This window comes from Leguminivora glycinivorella, chromosome 8 (genome assembly GCF_023078275.1).
Source record: "Leguminivora glycinivorella isolate SPB_JAAS2020 chromosome 8, LegGlyc_1.1, whole genome shotgun sequence".
Lineage (NCBI taxonomy): Eukaryota > Metazoa > Arthropoda > Insecta > Lepidoptera > Tortricidae > Leguminivora > Leguminivora glycinivorella.
The window spans coordinates 2,031,840-2,051,677 of NC_062978.1; the positions used below are offsets into that span (position 1 = coordinate 2,031,840).

The 19,838-nt window shown below is 38.4% G+C and overlaps 2 protein-coding genes across 2 annotated transcripts in view; one reads left to right on the forward strand and one right to left on the reverse strand.

Moving 5' to 3' along the window:
* LOC125228459 (glutamine-dependent NAD(+) synthetase) overlaps positions 1–19,838 on the reverse strand; it is a 57,297-nt gene that overhangs the window by 31,138 nt on the left and 6,321 nt on the right. The window lies entirely within an intron of this gene.
* Positions 1,235–18,727, forward strand: LOC125228460 (cytosolic carboxypeptidase Nna1). Its single transcript, XM_048133019.1, has 16 exons — positions 1,235–1,590; positions 3,265–3,440; positions 10,125–10,277; positions 11,099–11,331; positions 11,780–11,926; positions 12,394–12,652; positions 12,733–12,897; positions 12,965–13,080; positions 13,338–13,497; positions 13,578–13,897; positions 13,978–14,251; positions 14,662–14,841; positions 15,181–15,329; positions 16,427–16,603; positions 17,057–17,227; positions 18,296–18,727. Exons 1-16 carry the CDS (start codon positions 1,554–1,556, stop codon positions 18,588–18,590), a joined length of 3,012 nt encoding a protein of 1,003 aa, XP_047988976.1. The 5' UTR covers positions 1,235–1,553; the 3' UTR covers positions 18,591–18,727.

Here is a 19,838-nt window from a genome sequence, read left to right on the forward strand (position 1 = left end):
TTTTCGAGAACCAGAACTTTGCTTTTTGCGCTTTGGGTTCTTCCAATAAATTAGTAAAATCAGGTTCTAAAAACTATTCTGGTAAAGGTGCAGTTCTGATATCGGAATCAATTTCTCCTTGCCCTAAGCCTCATCCAACGGGGTATGCCAGATAACGACCTGGGGTCGGTTCTCCTTGTCTACCGTTTCCACTGTTCCCAGTTTCGGGCTACGGTGTTGTCCACTCTTCTATTTAAGTCCTTCAGATCAGGTCATCAAATATCATTGCCTTGCACTCTTGAAACAAGAGTTCGGGAGTTTATCTTATCATCTAGGTGTACGTTTATTTAAAAAGTCAGCAATTTCATTTATTTTGTGTTATTTATTTGAGGTGCATAATGAAGGGTGCGTATCGATCGATATATAATCAATCATATAACAACAAATAATATACTAGCAAATTGTATAATTCTTATTTAATATAATTATCATTATTTCGTATTACACTTACTTATAAAAACCGTTAATTCGTATAACTATCTATCGATATAGGACTAGTATAATATAACTAGCAAAATAAGTATAAAACATTTCATGGATTAATTTTATTATTGTGCACTAGCACTATGGTTGCAAATTAAATTCCTGATTTCTGAAGTCTGAAGTCGGTTTCTGTGAAGAATATTAAACAGTCTTGACTGTGGAGGTCAAGGTAAGGTTAACATGCATTTGTGGCAATGAAAAAAAAACATACAAAGTATCTATTGTAATTTTTAAGCAATGCAACTTCATCGTCATTTATGAGTACCTAGTGGCACACGCGACGCGTGCAAGCTATCAGAGAGAAACACTGCCAACTATCATTTTACAAAGTCTCCAATCAGATCTTTTCCTTGGTAACTAAATACTGCCAACTTTTACAGTATTTTCTTATCAGATCTTTTCCTTCGTAGCTCTACGAGCGAATTTAAGTTTATTGCCATAATAGGGCCATTAGCGAAGTTGGGTTTTCACGTAGTCGTGAGCCGACGAAGTGCAGTCACCTTTCAGGCGTTCCTAGAAAACGTTATGCTACGGGGAAATCCATCGTGGATTTTACTTGAAAAATTAGTAATTTTCACCATAATCTTATCATAGTGATTAAGCGCGAATTTGCGGATTTTTAGCAGGAAATTGCATATGCAGGTTTACATGTAGTCTACTCGACGCGCAGTCTAGACGTTTTCGTAAGGTGGACGACGCGTGCTGTGTGATTTTCACGTTAAACATTATAAAGCAAAATTAGTTATAACTTATAACTACATAGAAATAATGTGGAAGACTCCGTAATATTTTGTATGTGTTTACGAAAATTCGTCTGTTTTCCATTCGCCGATTTCGCACGTTACCAATAATATACATATCTGTTTGCTCCGAACATTATTATGAAATCAAGCAGCACAGAAAAGCAGGGATAAATTAGCTTGAGTAACCTGAACGAATAAAATTGGTACTACTGCTGGAAAAGCTGGAAATGGATTGGAATATAATTGGATGGGACAGGACAATTAAATAGAGCTATAAATTTATAAAAAATGGAAGGCGAAATATGCGAGCAGCAAATTGAAAATGGTAAGTGATATGTATGTATTCCTTATCATATAAGTCTAAAGGTCCACTGAAAATCAGCGTCGTGGCACTATGTGCTCCGACACATGCTGAGTGGCATCCTTTTTGGAACAACAATCTGTACATTTACCACTTATGCAACTGTCAAGATGTAACGTGTTGTTTAGAATACATTTTATTTCATTACATTTCATGTATAATTAATAATTATGTAATTTCAAACTAGTTAAGTAGGGGTTTGTAAAACGTCTGTAACACGAGCAAACAATTAAAAAATAGATTGTACCTACCTATTTCTTTGTTGTTGAATAATATTTAAAATGATTAAGATTTTTTGTCAAACTAAGGGCTAAAATTCGCTAATCAAAATATTGGTCAGTTTGAGTACAGTCTAATAGGTACGGTTTAATTTATTGCTTCTATAATCTATTATATCATGAATCATAGTAAAGGAATGTTTTTCAAAAGCTTAAACTATCAGAAGGGCGGATCAGTTATGTTATTAATAGATAAAGATGCTATTTTTATAAGGTCATGGAACCTCGCTAAAATCAATATCTAAAGTAGATTTTCATCGAATCGCTCGTTTAATCATAAAATGCAAAATACGCATACAACATAACTAGGTCTCTAAAACTGCGATAAATGTTAACAATGCCCTTCTGACGCAAATGAACGAGATTTAGTGCGATCGAAGCATGATAGTCTTCCGATACCCAAAATATTAGGGCCTTACACGAAATCGTCAGTCCCACTTCGGTCGCGCGGCCCGCTGCTCGCTCAGTCACAACAAAGCACTCGGTTACCATGGCAACCATAAGCCTGGCGATAAAAATCTGACTATCGCCAGTCCGCGAGAATTCTCAATGATTGTCGTAGAATAAAATGTTATGGTGGAAACAACTTGAAAGGGCACAGGAAGCAATGATGGTGGAAATGGAGGAGCAACGGAAACAGGAGTATATAGAAAGTACTACAGTGACGCTGGCACTGCCTATTCCCAGTAGAGACCCAGTTTTGGAAGATAATTTGTTGATAGCCAATTTAGAACAAGTTAAATCGTTACAGGCGACACTGTTTCCTATTTGTAATAAAGGTAAATTGTTAGAGGACTGTATAAACACTTAAATTTAATTTGGAGTGGTTACTGTCATCTAAGATTTGAACTATGGGTCATAAAAATATAAAAAATAGTGTATATGTATAACAAAGATGTTAAATGAAAACTATCGAAAAACCGGTAAGGTGCATACCTAATTCCGAAAGTCACATAAAAATCACCATTATTTCCATCATAACAAGATTCCCCTATCGGAATTATCCGATCATTTCTGTCATTCGGAATTAGCCTAATGCACCTTACTCCTTTAATGTAAAAAAAAGTTGCCTAAAGAACTGCGAAGCTTTTGTTCGTTATAGTTATAGGCTCAATTGTCGTCAAAAATTTGTTACACGACGAAAAATATAACAAAAATCATTGACATCGACAGTATTGAACTGATGATAAGATAATTAATGAACTTAACCGTCCCCTTCAATGCAACTTATTGTAACGGGTTGGTTTACACTGAGCATGGCCCGACATGCTCTCGGCCGAGTTACCTGCCAAATTAGTTCTAAACTAAATTGCATAAGTGTTTAGTTCGTTCAGACTAATTGATCACGCAACTTCAACAGGCACGTTCATATCGAACTTTCTTCAAAACAACATCAAAACGAATCAGTTCGAAGTCAGCACGGACGCCAAGACATTTCGGACGACGGCCAAGTTGAAGGAACCTAGGGAGTTGTTTGCGTTGCCTAAGGAGTTGGACTGTCCCCAACAAGCGCCTAGATGGCCTTCGGAATGCCAAGTAAGATATAGCCTGAACCTTAACACAAGTTTAACAGTTTAGCGCAACTTGCGCTTTCACGCGCGAATCCATGCTTGATATAGGCAAGACATTTCGGACATAGGTCTTGGCGTTCAAGACATTTCGGACAACGGCCGAGCTGAAGGAACCAAGAGAGTTGTTTACGTTGCCTTAAGGAGCTGAACTATCCTCAAGAAGCGCCTGGATGGTCTTCGGAATGCCAAGTAAGATATAGCCTCACCACAAGTTTAACAGTTTAGCGCAATTTGCTCTCACGCGCGAATGCATACTTGATGTAGGTAAGGACTTGCGTCGTGCCGTCCAAGACATTTCGGACAACGGTCTTGGCGTTCAAGACATTTCGGACAACGGCCGAGCTGAAGGAACCAAAAGAGTTGTTTACGTTGCTTTAAGGAGCTGAACTATCCTCAAGAAGCGCCTGGATGGTCTTCAGAATGCCAAGTAAGATATAGCCTCACCACAAGTTTTACAGTTTAGGGTAACTTGCGCTCTCACTCGCGAGTCCATACTTGATGTAGGTGTATGAACTTACGTCGTGACGTGACGGTCAAAAAATTTCGGACAACGGTCTTGGCGTCTAAGACATTTCGGACGACGGCCAAGCTGAAGGAACCTAGGGAGTTGTTTGCGTTGACTAAGGAGCTGGACTGTCCCCAACAAGCGCCTATACCTATAGTTAGAAGCTAAGCTAGAGGCCTTAACCCTTAACACAAGTTAGACACTGATATGAAACTGGAACCGCTTTATAGCAATAGGAACATTAGGAACTTCGTCTTGGATCGTCTCATTCGTTTTTTGTCAAATTCTAAAATTCGTCCCAATCTGCTTTCGTTACCTATTTTTTTTTCGTCACTTTCGTCAGTACTGTCAGTACTCTTTGGTCATATGAATTGTTTGCCTTTTTCTAAGGTTTTGGAAAACCGTAAAAATATCTGCCGTGAACTTATTTGTAGGATTATATTTTTTTTTTTTTTTTTTTAATCTTATTTTTGTCGAGGCTTTGGACACTCTGGGTGAACATGTCAGCCTCATGGGTGCTTACAAATCTCCCTACTGAAGGGAGAGATCTATAAAGTGGTATACACTGATTGCCTTGTCTGACATTGGCTCTGCCAACCAGCAATTGATCTGTCCATTGTGCATGGAGCCCGAGCCACCAAAAATTCTATTCCTCAAGTCCAAGTTCCGGACACAGTCCAACAACACATGAGACAGGTCATCAGTCTTCTGGCAGTCTAAACACAGTGAGGATGGCTTAACACCCATCATACACAGAAACTTGTTTGTAGGAATGTGCCCAGACCGGACTCGGAAAGCTGAGACTAACACTTTTCTAGCGAGATTGGCAGAGTCAAACCAGGGAATCCATAAGGGTCTAGCTTGAATAGTTCTGTACCAGATTCCTACACCCTTTGACAGCGATTGTTCTCCAAAATGGTATTCCCATTTTTGTAAACTCCTTTTTTAATACTGGGAATTACTTCACTTGAGTATGGTTTAGAATCTAGTACAGAACCATCCATTACAGCGGTCTTAGCAAGCTTATCTACATTCTCGTTTCCGGCTAGACCTATGTGGGAAGGAATCCACTGTAATCTGACCACCCCATCATTGCAAGCAAACTCATTAATCAACTGGAGAGCTTCATATGCAATAGGCATGCCTCTTTGTCCATGAACACAACGGTTAAGGTGTTGAAGTGCACTCTTTGAGTCAGATAGTATTACAACGGGAGTACTATTAGCTAGATTATTTGCATAAGACAACGCCTCTTTAATAGCTACAAGTTCAGCTCGCATAATGCACGCGTCATCATGCAGCTTCCACATGAGTGAAACATTGCACTGAGGATCAAACAGAGCTGCTCCAACACCCTGTACACATCTCGAACCATCAGTGTATAATTTATAGAATTGATCATACTGCTCAGTAAGCATTCTCAATGTAGAATTTTTCAACGCCTCATTCTGATGGTGCCGTTTAGGAACATCAATATAATCAATTCTATCAATCACACATGACCTAATGTCGATCGAGGATACCCACGTATTCAGAGAGTACATATCCAATTTGTCAGAGTGATGTACAGGTAGATGATTCCATTCATCATATATGTTTGCCAACAAAGGAAAATTTGTATCACTAAATAGACTTCGTTTAGTCAAAATGTTCTGTAACGCTAATATAATGGGGCAACTTGTTTTAGATCTTATTCTTAGTAAAAATCTACAACCTAACCAATATCGCCGCACAGACAAGGGAGGAATGGAGAGTTCACTTTCCATAGCTATAATAGGCGTGCTACGTATGAAGCCTCCGCACACGCGTAAAGCTCTGTTTTGTAAAATATCAAGTTTCTTCAAATGAGAGAAGGCACAGCTTCCATAAATGAAACTACCATAGTCCAGACGACTTCTTAAGAGCGATATATAAAGGCGCCTAAGATGTTTAGGGTGAACTCCCCAAGACCTGCCCGCTAGAACCTTTAAAATATTAATATGTTTGTAATTTCTTTCACAAAGCTCCTTTATATGAAGCCCCCATCTCAGAGATGAATCAAGCCATAATCCTAAATACTTAACTCTACGAACAACCTCGAGAGGCTTGCCATTAACAACTATATTAACATTAACATCTTTTCGTGATCTTTTAAAAACACATGTTTTTGATTTAGTCTCAGATAGATGTAAGCCTACTTTTTCTAAACAATCAACCAAACATTCAATAGAAAGTTGAAGAGCATTAACTGTATCTAAAGTCCGCCCATTATCTACTGTTTTATACAATACAAAATCATCAGCGTATTGTGAAATACAAACATTATTAATACTATTACCTATCTTCCTAGTTGCAATATTAAATAAGAGAGGCGATATGGGATCTCCTTGGGCTAATCCTTGGTGTGTATGTCTAATTAAAAGGTTATCTTTACAATTTTGAAGAATTCTACAGCGTCTATCAGAAAGAAAATTCCATAAATATTTACATATCCTTTCACCTATGCCTACACTTTGTAAAACGTCAATTAATGAGCTTATATTTATGTTGTTATATGCATTATCAATGTCGATAAAACAAGCAACAGTAGGTTGTTTTTTAGAAAATCCTTGCTGAATATCAGTAGTAAGCAAAACTAAATTATCTAAACAAGACTGGGACCGTCTAAAACCAGTGGATGAGCTGGGAAGGAGACCTCGACTTTCAACGAACCATTCAATTCTCTTCATAAGTATCAGATGTAAGATTTTACACGGACAAGACATTAAAGAAATCGGACGTAATGAAGATGATAATCCAGGGTCCCTCCCCGGTTTAAGTATAGGAACTATTTGAATATCTCTCCACTGATCCGGGACAACACCAGTCTGCATTATGAGATTAAATATTTTTAACAACATTAATTTACCATTGTTTGAAAGGTTATAAATCATAGAATAGGAAATGTTATCAACGCCTGGGGAAGTATCCTTCTTTTTTAAACAGTTTAGTAATTCAGTGAGAGAAATTGGAATTTCTAAAACAGAAGTTTGTCCACAAGAAAAAGACGGGTCTGGTTCAGCAACACTATCCGGGGTTAATGATCGAAGCAAAATTCTAGCGTTGTCTGGGTCAACTCCAGCGCGGCCTGCAGAGTTTCCCTTCATCCACCTCATTTTCCTCCACATGTTGGTAGCCGATGATTCTTGGTTGATGCTAGTGCAGAAGTCTTTCCACGCCTTCGAGCTAGCTTTTTTAATGAGCTCATTGGCTTTTGACACCTTAGTTTGCCAGCAAGAAAGATTTAATGGAGTGGGATTACGTCGCAGCTTTGCCAGGGCGAGACGTCTTTCTGCTACTGCTTTGGATATTTCTGGGTTCCAATAATGTTTAGGTCTAAATTTTGATGAAGGGTCCTCACTTATTTTGATCCAAGGAATATGTTTATCAGCTAGTGATTGGATGTTATTCAAAAATAAATCATAACTAGTTTGAACATCATCACACACTGAAGTATCAAACACTATTTCTGCTTCTTTATTGTACTCCGCCCAATTAGCCTCCTTATAGTTCCTCTTCTTGATAAAATTTTTAGAGCGCATATATCCACAGTTCATCTTTACTATCACGTGATCACTGCCTAAATTTTCATTACATGTTTGCCAGGTAACATTAGTAGCAATGTCTGTTGAAGCGAATGAGATGTCAGGTGAAGAAGTCTGCAGACTGCCATTAACCCATTTAATGCGAGTGTGCGAACCGTCGTTCAGGCATACAAAATCATTTTCAAACATAGCTTTGTAGACAGATTCTCCTCTTCGGTCAGACTTAGATGACCATAGCGCATGATGAGCATTCATATCACCTATGATTAAACATTCTGACTTAACAAAACTGAAGATCGAGTCCCAATCATGTTGATTAGTAGATGTGGAAGGAGGGCAATATATCGATATAATATGTTTAAGGCCAGGAATATTAAATATTTCAATAATCATTACTTGCATGTCACAATTAGTTATATTGTAAGGCCTATGTGAGAATTTTATTGATCTATGTATGATGGCACACAAGCCGCCATAAGAATCGTGCCTGTCTGCTCTTACTACGTTATAACCACTTAACTTTAGAATAGTTTGAGTAGAAAGCCAGGTCTCACTTACAAAAGCCATATGGATTTTATTTTGTAATAATAAAAGTTCAAAGTCACGAGCTTTAGGTTTTAAACTGTTAGCATTCCATTGGTATATACTTATCAAATCCTTTTGGGCGTTACTATCCATTATTTTGATTTTCAAATAGCTTTAACAACATCTCTATAGTGAAAAATTTCTGAACATACTTCTTAACCTCACTCCAGATAAATTCCATAAATAGCTTTACTTTATTTTCAAGATCTCCCTCGCTTGCAATTGCTTCTTTTATCTTGTCTAGAAATCTATCAATTAATGACTTTCTTTCTTTGCGAGTCCTTCGAGATTGCTGAACTGGGGCTGCGTCATTTGAAGGAACAATACTTTCTGTATCAGATGATTCATCAACACTCATATTATATTTCTCCTTTCTTCTAGATTTACGTTGTTTTTTGTCACTTAGCTTTTTATTTTTGCTTTCAATTTTCTTCTTCTGAGGTGCACTTTCTTCTATTTCTATCTCAGGGTGCTCTCCTTCCAAATGTATGTTACTGACACCAGAAGCTCCAGCACATACATTTCTATAAGCGGAATTCAAGGATTCCCCGGTTGAATTCGGTAGCGAGGCTTGACTAGCCTGGAAGACACTAGTTATAACAGTCTTCTGTTTTTTTTCTTCGTTAATTTTCTGTAAAGCTACTTTATATGTGCAACTATTTACTCCCATGAATATGCGAATGGATCTCTCTCTGAGGAACGCGGGACATAAACTTTTCATCAAAGATAAATGGTTTCCCTTGCAGTTCACACATTGGAACTTCTTTGTTTCACAATTTTCGTGTTTTTCTCCGCATTTAGGACAGATTTGTGCCTTGGATGGACAAAACTTACTGACATGCCCAAAGCGCCAACATCTCGAACACTGCGTAACAGGGTACTTATACGAGTCTACCGCCATTCGACATCCATACGCCTTAACATAAGGGGGCAGAACTGACCCTCGAAAGCAAATACGCACGGTTTCACTTTTTACCCACTTGCCTTGCCCATCTCTTTTATTTAATCGTTTGACGGCTAAGATCTCTGCATCTGAATCACACACTAAAATATCTTTGAGGTCCTTTTCATCAACATCAAAGTCTATGTCTCTGACTACCCCGTAGCAGAATGGCAACTCATTAGTATTTCTACAAATCCAATCATCTTTCTTCGCAACGTCACTTTCCAAAAATTTGCTTGCGTTAATGTCGCTATCAAATCTGATCAGTAATTTGTACGGACTTTTATAAATTACTCTTAAGACGCCCTGCACATTATGACTCGATAAAAGCTTTGCAAACCCCAGCTGTTTCGGGAGCACTTCTTTGGAGTTAACGGAAATCTCATAGACAATATCGTCGGACTTTGGCTGAGGGCTAATCGAAGGGGGTGAGCGACGTACATCTCTACGTTTATTCCTAGATACGACCGTATAACCCTCATCATCCTCATCACCCCCTATCTCCGTCTCTAATCGTCTCTTATCGCCTCGAAGCTCCGCAGCGTCTATCTCGCGCTCCTGAGCGTGATTGTTACCGTAACTCATATCTCCGTCATCCCACTGCAAGTCCATCTCCCCATCTCCGCGAAGGGAGCCCTCGGAGCCCAAAATAACCTTCCTGATTGATTCTGGGGACATCCCAGCCGGCCCGGGGCCGGAGTTCTCCTCCCGATCACTCATATTAAAAAATGAGGGTAGTTTTAAAAAACCCCTCCACGAATATAAACCACGAATTAACTTAGTTTTTCACGTATTATCAATACTAAAGACATTATAATCACTTTGTACACACTCAGAGTTGTATCACTCGCTGTAAATCACTAAAAATCGGTATTACAAACAAGTAAACAAAGGAATGCGTCCGAACGTAATGGCAGCGCACGCCAGACTGAGGATTATATTTTTGTGACCTACGAAGAGTAGGAAACATTGCAGGAGACTGTGACTGTAACCAACCAATTTGCATAATTACAAAAGGTAATCAATCTTTTCTGAGCTAAATTTTCTTCCCAGGTAGTAGAGGAGAGAATACAACACATATCATGGAGCCCTGCGTGTCCAGAGCCATATTACAATGCTACAGGGAAGGAGTTACGGCCACAGCCAGTGGGAGAGGAGGCTGGGACTGTCATCTTTCAGTACTACCCCATGAGTGCCGTCAACTATGTGAGTCATCTATGAGTTCTATGACATTTCCAAAAAGACGCTACCGTATATTTACTAATATTTGTTTTCACTGAAGTTACAAATGTTACAATTCGTCACTACTTTGAAAAAATCTCGTATCTCACGCTGCTCCTCAAAGTTAAAACGCAGTAAGTCTATATGCATTCCATACATACTTACTACAATTTTCTTTTCATTGACAGACGAAGATACAAGTTTTTTTAAAAGTAGTGACGAATTGCACGCTCCATAAGAACCATTTAAGAACCACATCTTATGTGTGACGTACGTTTAGAGGGAGTCAAGTTGGCACATTTTGAGTGCCTAACTTTATGACGGTATACTCTTGGGTCGACTCATTCGTTTTTCGTCACGTTCCTAAATTTGTCCGATTCTGCTTTCGTGAGCCATTCCTTATTCGTCAACTTAGTCTGCAGTATTTATCGTCTTTGACCATAGTGAGTTGTTGGCCTTTTTCTTACTTCGACTCAATTGTTTTTCGTCATGTCGTATTTGGTCATATTCTAAGTTGGTACCGACGCAAGACTGCGAAAAAACACGAAAACCATCGATTTAACTGCGAACATGCTGAAAGAAGATTATGACGAGTGACGAACGAGGCGGATTAAGATAAAGATGAATAACGAAATTGACCGTAGTTGAGAAAGACCATCGACGATCGTGACGAATAAAGAACGGCTTATGAAAGCAGAATGGGACAAATTTAGGAACGTGACGTAAAAGGAACGAGACGACCCAAGAGTATGTATTGTATACCTTTATGAGGACACTGTGAGTAACTTCACCGTTTTTTTTTTCAGTTTAGTAGATCTACCGTGGGCGGTTCGCGCCTGTACATATCAGCTTGTGCCAGTGCGGGGGGCGAAGATGAGTTGCGATTTGAATCGAGATTCGAAAGTGGGAACCTAGCAAAAGCTGTGAAAATCACGTCTTCCTATTACGAACTTCACTTAAGGACCGATCTTTACACGAACAGGCATATGCAATGGTTTTATTTTAAAGTGACGAACACCAAAAAGCAAATGATGTACAGGTAAGTAAATTGACTAATTAAAATTCCACTTTTTGGCGTGCCATAAGAATACTCTTCTTCTTCTTCCTCCTACCCTTATCCTACGTTATGTGAGGTCGGTACAACTTGTTTTTCAACTTTCGTCATCTCAGCACTCATTTCTTTCTTTCTCATACCCTCTTTCACACAATCCATCCATCATTATTTGTGTTTACTCCTTCCTCACCGTCCGTCAACAATCAACATTCATCCCTAACATTTTTTTGCCTATAAGGACTATCTTCCCTCATTAAATTCCCGTACCACGCTATTGTTTGCCATAAGGATACTGCTAATTTATTTGCAAAAAGACACAACCAGATACAACCAAAAAAGTTGGATTTTTGACTAGACTACGACACAAATAATCTTAGCCAGACGTATCTTCTGACTTATCCATGTTAGTTAAAATATTTTATTGTCTATTCAGGTTTTCCATAGTAAACTTATCAAAGGCGGAAAGCTTATACAACGAAGGCATGCGACCTTTATTGTACTCCACGAAAGACGCTAACCTACATTCGATTGGTTGGAGGCGGTGCGGCGATAACATCGCGTACTACAAGAATGACCCTACGTAAGTAAGCTGGTCAGTTAAAAGATAACTCGCAGCTTCGCTATATTTTGACAAACGGATATCGTTTTATTTAAACTTTTACAATGTTCACAAACACAAACGGAATTTAATCGCGTATAACTAAGTTCTTAAACTAACCTCCAACGACTCTTTATCCCAAGATAAAGTGCAATGGTAATATGCAATGGTGTCAGAAGAGCAATGTACGGCGTGAAGTGGCACAGGATTGGGCAGAGTGGCGATCTCTTGTGTCGGAGGCAAAGATCCTTTTTGGGTCGCTGAGCCAGTGAAGTAAGTAAGTAATTAAGTATGCAATGGAGTCATACGTCAGTTTGTCTTTTCTGGATGTCAAATTAATTGGTTGAGTCGACGAAAGCCAACTTCTTCTCCGAGACCTGCCTTAGTTTAAAAACTTAGTTATACGCGATTATGTCCCGTTTGCAACTTTAATAATCTCATCTTTACAGATGCGAAGAAGAGGAACAATTTCCAAACTACACCTTAACATTTAATATAGAATTTCCTCATGCGGACGACGCGGTATACATTGCACACTGCTACCCGTACACATACTCCGATCTACAGGAATACTTATCAAGACTCCAATCGCATCCAGTCAAATCTACGTTCTCCAAACTGAGGCTACTTTGTCGGACTTTAGCTGGGAATAATGTTTATTATCTAACCATTACTGCTCCTCCTAACCCCAACGATTTAGAGCCAAAGGTGATCCAATAACCATGTTGTATTTTGTAACATTTTAAGCTATTCGATTGTATTATAATAGTTTTCTTACGATTTCTCAGAAGAAGAAAGCAGTGGTTATAACAGGGAGAGTACATCCTGGAGAAACCCCATCTTCATGGATGATGAAAGGTTTCATAGACTACTTAACCGGTGACTCAAATCAAGCACGCGAGTTGCGCGAAAAGTTTATATTCAAACTGGTGCCAATGCTGAACCCGGATGGCGTGAGTAGTTGACCTAGATATTATTCACTCCACACAAAAGGTTGTTAACAGTTTACAATCGTTCCAGGTAATCGTGGGCAATAATCGGTGCTCATTGACCGGAAAGGATCTGAACAGGCAATATAGGACTGTTATACGAGAGACGTATCCACCTGTTTGGCATACTAAATTGATGATTCGAAGGTATTATTCTCGATTCAAACCTTTCCTATTGTCTTTTAGAATTATGAATGGCCAATTTTCCTTTCCTTCTTTAGCGTAATATCACTGGTATGTCATAAATTCTATTGGTTTCTTAAAGCTTCTTGCAAAACTCTTTTAGACGGATTCCTAATGAAACCACTTCAACCCTGGAAATCTGTTACATGCGTTTTTACTTTAGGAGATTCAATAGCTAATTAAATAAGTATCAAATCACATTATAAATAAATTATATTCAGATTGCAGGAAGAGTGCGGTGTAGCGATGTACTTGGATTTACACGCGCATTCTCGAAAACATAACATATTTATTTACGGCTGTGAAAGTAGAAGAAATACAGATAGAAGATTACAAGAACAGGTTTTTCCCTTGATGTTACACAAAAATGCTGCAGACAAGGTATTTATAAAACTTAAGGTATACAGAAAAAAATCTAGATAAAGTATATGAAAACGCTACAGAGGTACAAATTGTTACAGTTCTCTTTTGAAAATTGCAAATTCAGAATCCAACGAAGTAAAGAAGGAACAGGCAGAGTGGTTGTGTGGATGCTCGGAGTGGCAAACAGCTACACGATGGAAGCATCTTTCGGAGGTTCAGAGTTGGGCAGCAGGATGTCCACGCATTTCTCAGTTCAGGATTACGAGAGTTTAGGACGAACGTTTTGTGAAACTTTACTCGACTTTTACGACGAAGATCCGAGCAAAGAAAGGCTGAGGACGAAAATTGTAACAAGGCTGTTGAAGGAAGGGTCAAATGCCGATGAACCAACTAATATCGATTTGTCTGATTACTCCAGGTAGCTATTGACGTTAGGGTATGACGACCATGTCGTAGCCTTCGATGTAATTGAAATGAAACAATAAATATGCTTTTCAGTGACGAAGGAGATACATCCAGTAGTAGTTCAGAATCAGGAGCAATAAGAAGACCATTAGAGGTGCTCCAACCGGCACCACCATCCTCTCCCATTTTGCCCAATATCCATAGAGATATCAGCGATGTGAGTATAGAGCTCAAAATGCCCTCCTTGGACCTAGGATCATACAAAATACTCAATGATCCTCCTTTGCAGCAACCGAGAAAACAAAGAATAAAATTGGAGAAAATTAACCGCATCGAAAAGAAGAAAACTAAGCGAGAAACTTTACAGGTAGAATAATTTTGCAAGAACTTGCTATCTTATTTACAATCGCCGAAAAGAAGAGGGACGCAAAAATATCTGACACAATCTCATGTTTAGAGTCACAAGAGCGTCTCAGATTTATGCAGCCTTATTTATGCACGATCTTATTAGCCGCCTTTACACAGACGCTCTATCGCGCGTGATACAGCAATCGCGTGTGAAAGAATGCGCGTGTAAAGCTGGCGGGAGGAGACGGAAAAGAACGCGCTCTTTCCATTCTCAAAAACTTCGACGCGCAATCACGCGCGAAAGAACGTGAACCTTAAAAACTAACAACACGCAGTCATGCGCGCCCTGTGCGCGCACAATAGAGCGACTGTGTAAAGGCGGCTATTGCTTGTCATACATATACATAGAGTTTTAAAATGTTTTTTCAGGTTTCAAGAGCGACAATTGATTTGACATCAGACGCTATGACCGACGGATCCTCGGACGCCGAATCTTGTGATGAAAATCTCAGTCCTATAAGACGGGTTCAAAAACTTCTGCATTCTACAAAATCTAAACCTAGGAGGAAAAAGAAAATGCCGCCAGAACTGAAAATTATACCGGCACCGGTAAAGTATAAGCACTAAGCAGTAGGTTTTTAAAGTTACATGAATCATTAAGATAGTGCAGAATAACGAAGGGGTGTTATAAGTTTGTCGTGTATGTCTGTGTGTTTGTCTGTCTGTCTCTCTGTTTGTCTGTCTGTCTCTCTGTTTGTCTGTCTGTCTCTGTGTGTGTCTGTCTGTGACATCGTAGCTCCCGAACGGATGAACTGATTTAGATTTAGTTTTTTTTCTCTAAAAGCTGAGTTAGTCGGGAGTGTTCTTAGCCGTGTTTTATGAAAATCGGTCTACTATGTCGCGGTCGGGGGTTTTTTCAAAAATTTTATTTTGTGGTTATATTTTCAGACAAGTGACTCTCCATATCAATCAGACAAGGAAAAGAAAACTCCTTTAGGTAGACGTCCTCGCAGCGTATCCATGTTTAATGAGCCTACAGAGAAGCCAAGATTGATACCTTCTTCGTGGCATCAGTTTAGATGCTTGCCTCCGCCAAAGTAAGACAATATTATTGATCACAAAAAATATGTCAGCGGCCTAACGTAATAATAAACCTCGCCCAAGGAATTCCAACATCGTCTCGATTTCAAACATCTATCCATGAAGACCGTGAGTCGCTGAAGCCGGGCCCCCGGAGTAGGGTTGCAAAAAAACGGTTTTTTTTCTGGCTTGAAAAAAACATGAAAAAAAACCGTGAAAAAAAAACAGTTTTTTTTCTGGAGTATGTTTTTTTTCTAAAGTACGAAATCTCAAAATTTGCAAAGTAGTTAATACTTCTATACGGGTTTTTAGACTTAATGTTAACTATTAAACGAATTTAATCAAATAACTTTAATTTCTGGTCTTATAAAAGTAACATTTACGAAATCTGTAGTTGGTAGTTATCACTATTTACTGTTGGCAACACCACCGCTACACGCAGCATCGGGGATTCCCCAATAAACGTTTGTATACTGAATGTTAATTGAATTAAAATGTACGTTATTGTTATTGAAACACGTTACAACTCACGAAAAACCGTTACTGTCGTATTATTTGTTCATCTGAAAAAAAACGATATTTAGAAAAAAAACCATGGTGCTCGGTTTTTTTTTCATGTTTTTTTTCACAATTCTGAAAAAAAACATTTGGTTTTTTTTCTATTTACAACCCTACCCCGGAGCTTCTACTTTATGATAGTTAAATTTCAATTAGGGAATCTAAAGGAACCTTTCCTTCTTATTGACCGGAGCAACAGCGTAGGTCTAGGGTTTCATTCGATTTACATTTTGTATGTCCGGATGTTCTCATCTACTGGTCCCAATTCTCAAACGATTCGAACGAAAATCTAAAGGACTTAGCGCCAATAGCATATAATATGGCGCTCAAGACACAGTGACTTTAGTGTCAAACTAACATTATAATCACTTTTGATTTTTCTAAGCCTATCACGATGATCTACAGCTCATAGAGCCACTAGCCTATTGGTTTAAAGTGACTAACGTCAAAACGTTAGTAATTTTGCGATCAGGTACATGTTACCATCAGCCGTAGACTAACCTGTAAGAAACATGTCGAGTAAAAAATAACGTAATGCTTAATATTTGTTCTGTAGGTTTCTATCAGACAGTAGGAACAGGAACTTGCAGCCGGCAGAGCTGCAGGTAAAACTGAACGTGCTGAAGAGAAACGTGTGGACCGGAGTCCCTGCTGAGGAGAAGGGACCCCTGTCCTGGGGCATCTCGAGCTTTGCCATGAACTCGTACTTCACGGACAGTGAGGCTTTGTTACGGTAGGTATAGTTATTTTTATTTTATCATTACATATTTGATGAAACCACGGTTGTGCTCACGTTATTATATCGCTATTCGCTACTGCTGCAACATGTTTCGGGCCAATTTTAGAGGTCCCTAGGAGGCCTCCGTCGGTTTCATTAAATATTTTAATATGTCTCACGAAAGTTTAACGTCTATAATTAATTAATTACATACTTCGTTCAAGAATAATGAAAATGCATAGTTTTTCCTTTACTTATTTATAGTGACACATTAACATATTTACCTAATACCAAAAAAATGGCGCACTAACCCAGAATCCGGACGTTACTTATAACTGCCCGCTTGTATGGCGACAACCCGCCCAGCGAAAGGGATTTCTCTCAGTCAACCTGTGACCAATTAACTTTTATATGACCTTTATATGAAAATCTTTAGAAATCATTGAAATATAATGTTGAAATTTTAAGGTCATGTTCAAAAAAATTGGAAGAGATTGAAGGAGAAAGAAAGAAGAGTAAAGAGGACAAGAAAAAGAAGAAAACTAAGTCCAAGAAGATTTCTCTTAAAGTGCCAAATGCTGGAGATGAATTGTTAGAATCTGCTGGAAAATCACCAAAAACTTGGAAGAAAAAGGGAAAGTAAGTTCTTGCAGATTATACACCATAGAGGAATAAGGGAAGAGTTGTAACTCCATACATCAGTAAATCCGAGTTATTTGTATAGGCAAGTTATAGTGACATCTAGCGACAATCACGCGTCAAAAGGCGTGAATTATCAGTACCACTACTCGATACTAGGTGTCAATAGTGTCTCGTCTGCCAAAAATTTAATATTGGAACAGTTTACAACTTATATTACAAGCAGAAGGAATTGAAAACAGAACACTGATTAATACTATTATTGTAATATTAGCTAAAAATTGGTGAGCATTAGACTCTTCGTTCGTCGGGACATTTATTGACAAGTAGCAGTACTGCGCGTGATTGACGCGTGATTGTCGCTAGATGTCACTATACAAATAACTCGCATTTACTGATGTATGGAGTTTTACACTCTTCCCTTACTTATTCCTCTATGTTATACACTAAATAAACTTGTCAAGTGTTGAAAGTGAGCAACAGACATCCAAATATATATTTTTGTTTGCTGACTGTACAAAATACTCATAAAATGAAATATCATCATGTTTTATTTGTCATCGAAGAAAATAAAAAAAAATAAGTAGATTTGGACCAAGGTTCGCATGAAATTAGATCAATCAATGAAAAAGGGTTGTAATGTCTTCATGTTAATTTCCTATGAAAATAACATTATTAAATTTACCCATTTTTAACCCCCGACGCAAAAACGATGGGGTGTTATAAGTTTGACGTGTCTGTCCGTCTGTCCGTCTGTCCGTCTGTCCGTCTGTCCGTCTGTTTGTCTGTCTGTCTGTCTGTCTGTCTGTCTGTTTGTCTGTCTATCCGTGTGTGTCTGTCTGTGGCATCGTAGCTCCCGAACGGATGAACCAATTTCGATTTAGTTTTTTTGTTTGAAAGCTGAGTTAGTCGGGAGTGTTCTTAGACATGTTTCATGAAAATCGGTCCGCTATGTCGCGGTCGGAGGTTTTTTCAAAATTTTAATTTTGTGGTTATGTACCTACTGTTCAACTCAGTGCGAATTTAGCTTAGACATAAAGATTTGTAAACAATCTTTTCTTCTTTCAGGCTAAAACATACTAAATCCGAAGGATCCCCATACATGAACAATCCAAGTTTCACCGATATACCACGGAACACCCAACCCACACAGAAACCTAATCCCGACAAAGCAAAGTCCAGATTCAGGAAAGGTGTCTTCGTGTCTACAGCTATCCAGAGCAAAAGGAATAACAAGTTGAATATACTGTCCGATAACTCTGATACCGATGATTCTACTCAATCTACAAAGAAAGTTAAGAAGAAACCCAAAACAGCAAAACCTAGGTTACGCAAAGCTGCAACAGAGATTAAGACTAAATAAGAACTGAATTTAGCATGAACTCGTGGAAACAGTCCAATGAGCTATAGTATGAATTTTCTGAGATGGTTTTTTTGTTTTTTGCCGTAATCTGTTAAACAAAAGCCTTTGTTTCTATTATTCACGGCGGCTAGCTCCCATTTAAACGGCACGCGCTAAAGTCTCAGTGTAGTTAATAAGCAACTATCATGATAGCAATAAGGTTCAAATTTATGAAACAGTTCGCAGTATGCAGGTAACTTTTTTCGAAGATGACAAAACGTGTTACCTATCTCCGAAATGGCTTTTTATGGATTTGAACCTTATTACTATCATGATAGTTGCTTTTTAACTACACTGAGACTTTAGCGCGTGCCGTTTAAACGGGAGCTAGCCGCCGTGAATAATAGAAACAAAGGCTTTTGTTTAACAGATTACGGCAAAAGCCAAAAAATCATCTCAGAAAATTCATACTATAGCAGCGGGATTGAAGCTAGGCCTCAAGGACCTTTGCACTTCTGAGATGCCTCAGGACAAGAAGAACTGAATTTCATTTTAAACATTTCTATACCAAAGCAATATTCATCTAGTAACTTGAAATACTTTTTTTTTGTTTCTCTGTCATGGCTTTTACTCCTCGCTAATTTAAGCAAGGTGAATTCTGCCAATGTCGGGGTGAAGACATTTGACTATTTTAAACGAGTGTTGAAACCTAAAATACTTGTGATGTTCTGCTATATTGTTGCTTGCCACAAGGACGCGCTGACATGTTGTTCATATAAATATTCCACCCTTATGATAAGCGACAATGTGGTATCTTAAGGAGGAAATAACATCCAGCTTCATATTGTGTATCAGAAATCCCTTGTTAGTATGAATAGTTTCAGCTATCCAATACATAAGTGTCTTCATACTAATGAGCAATTTCTCATACATAAATGCGTTTTGATGCTGATAAATGTGACTTCACCCTAATAGATAAAGTCTTACTTGTTTTGTAAAATAGGCCATTTTTTTTTTCAAAGTTGTCCACCCCACTTTTTTTTTTTGATTTGGAAATTTTTAATTTGATTTCCACTCAGAATCGCGAGCTCTTTCAATCCTAATAGGAGAAAAAAAGTGTCCCAAGGTTTTTTTTCCCATTCCGTTACCATTTTTTCATACATTTTGTATGGCGTTAACAGAATGGAAGGTCTGAAAAATCTTGGGATATTTTTTATCTCCTATCAGGAACGAATGACCTCACGATTCTATGAATGAATCGCGTAAAAA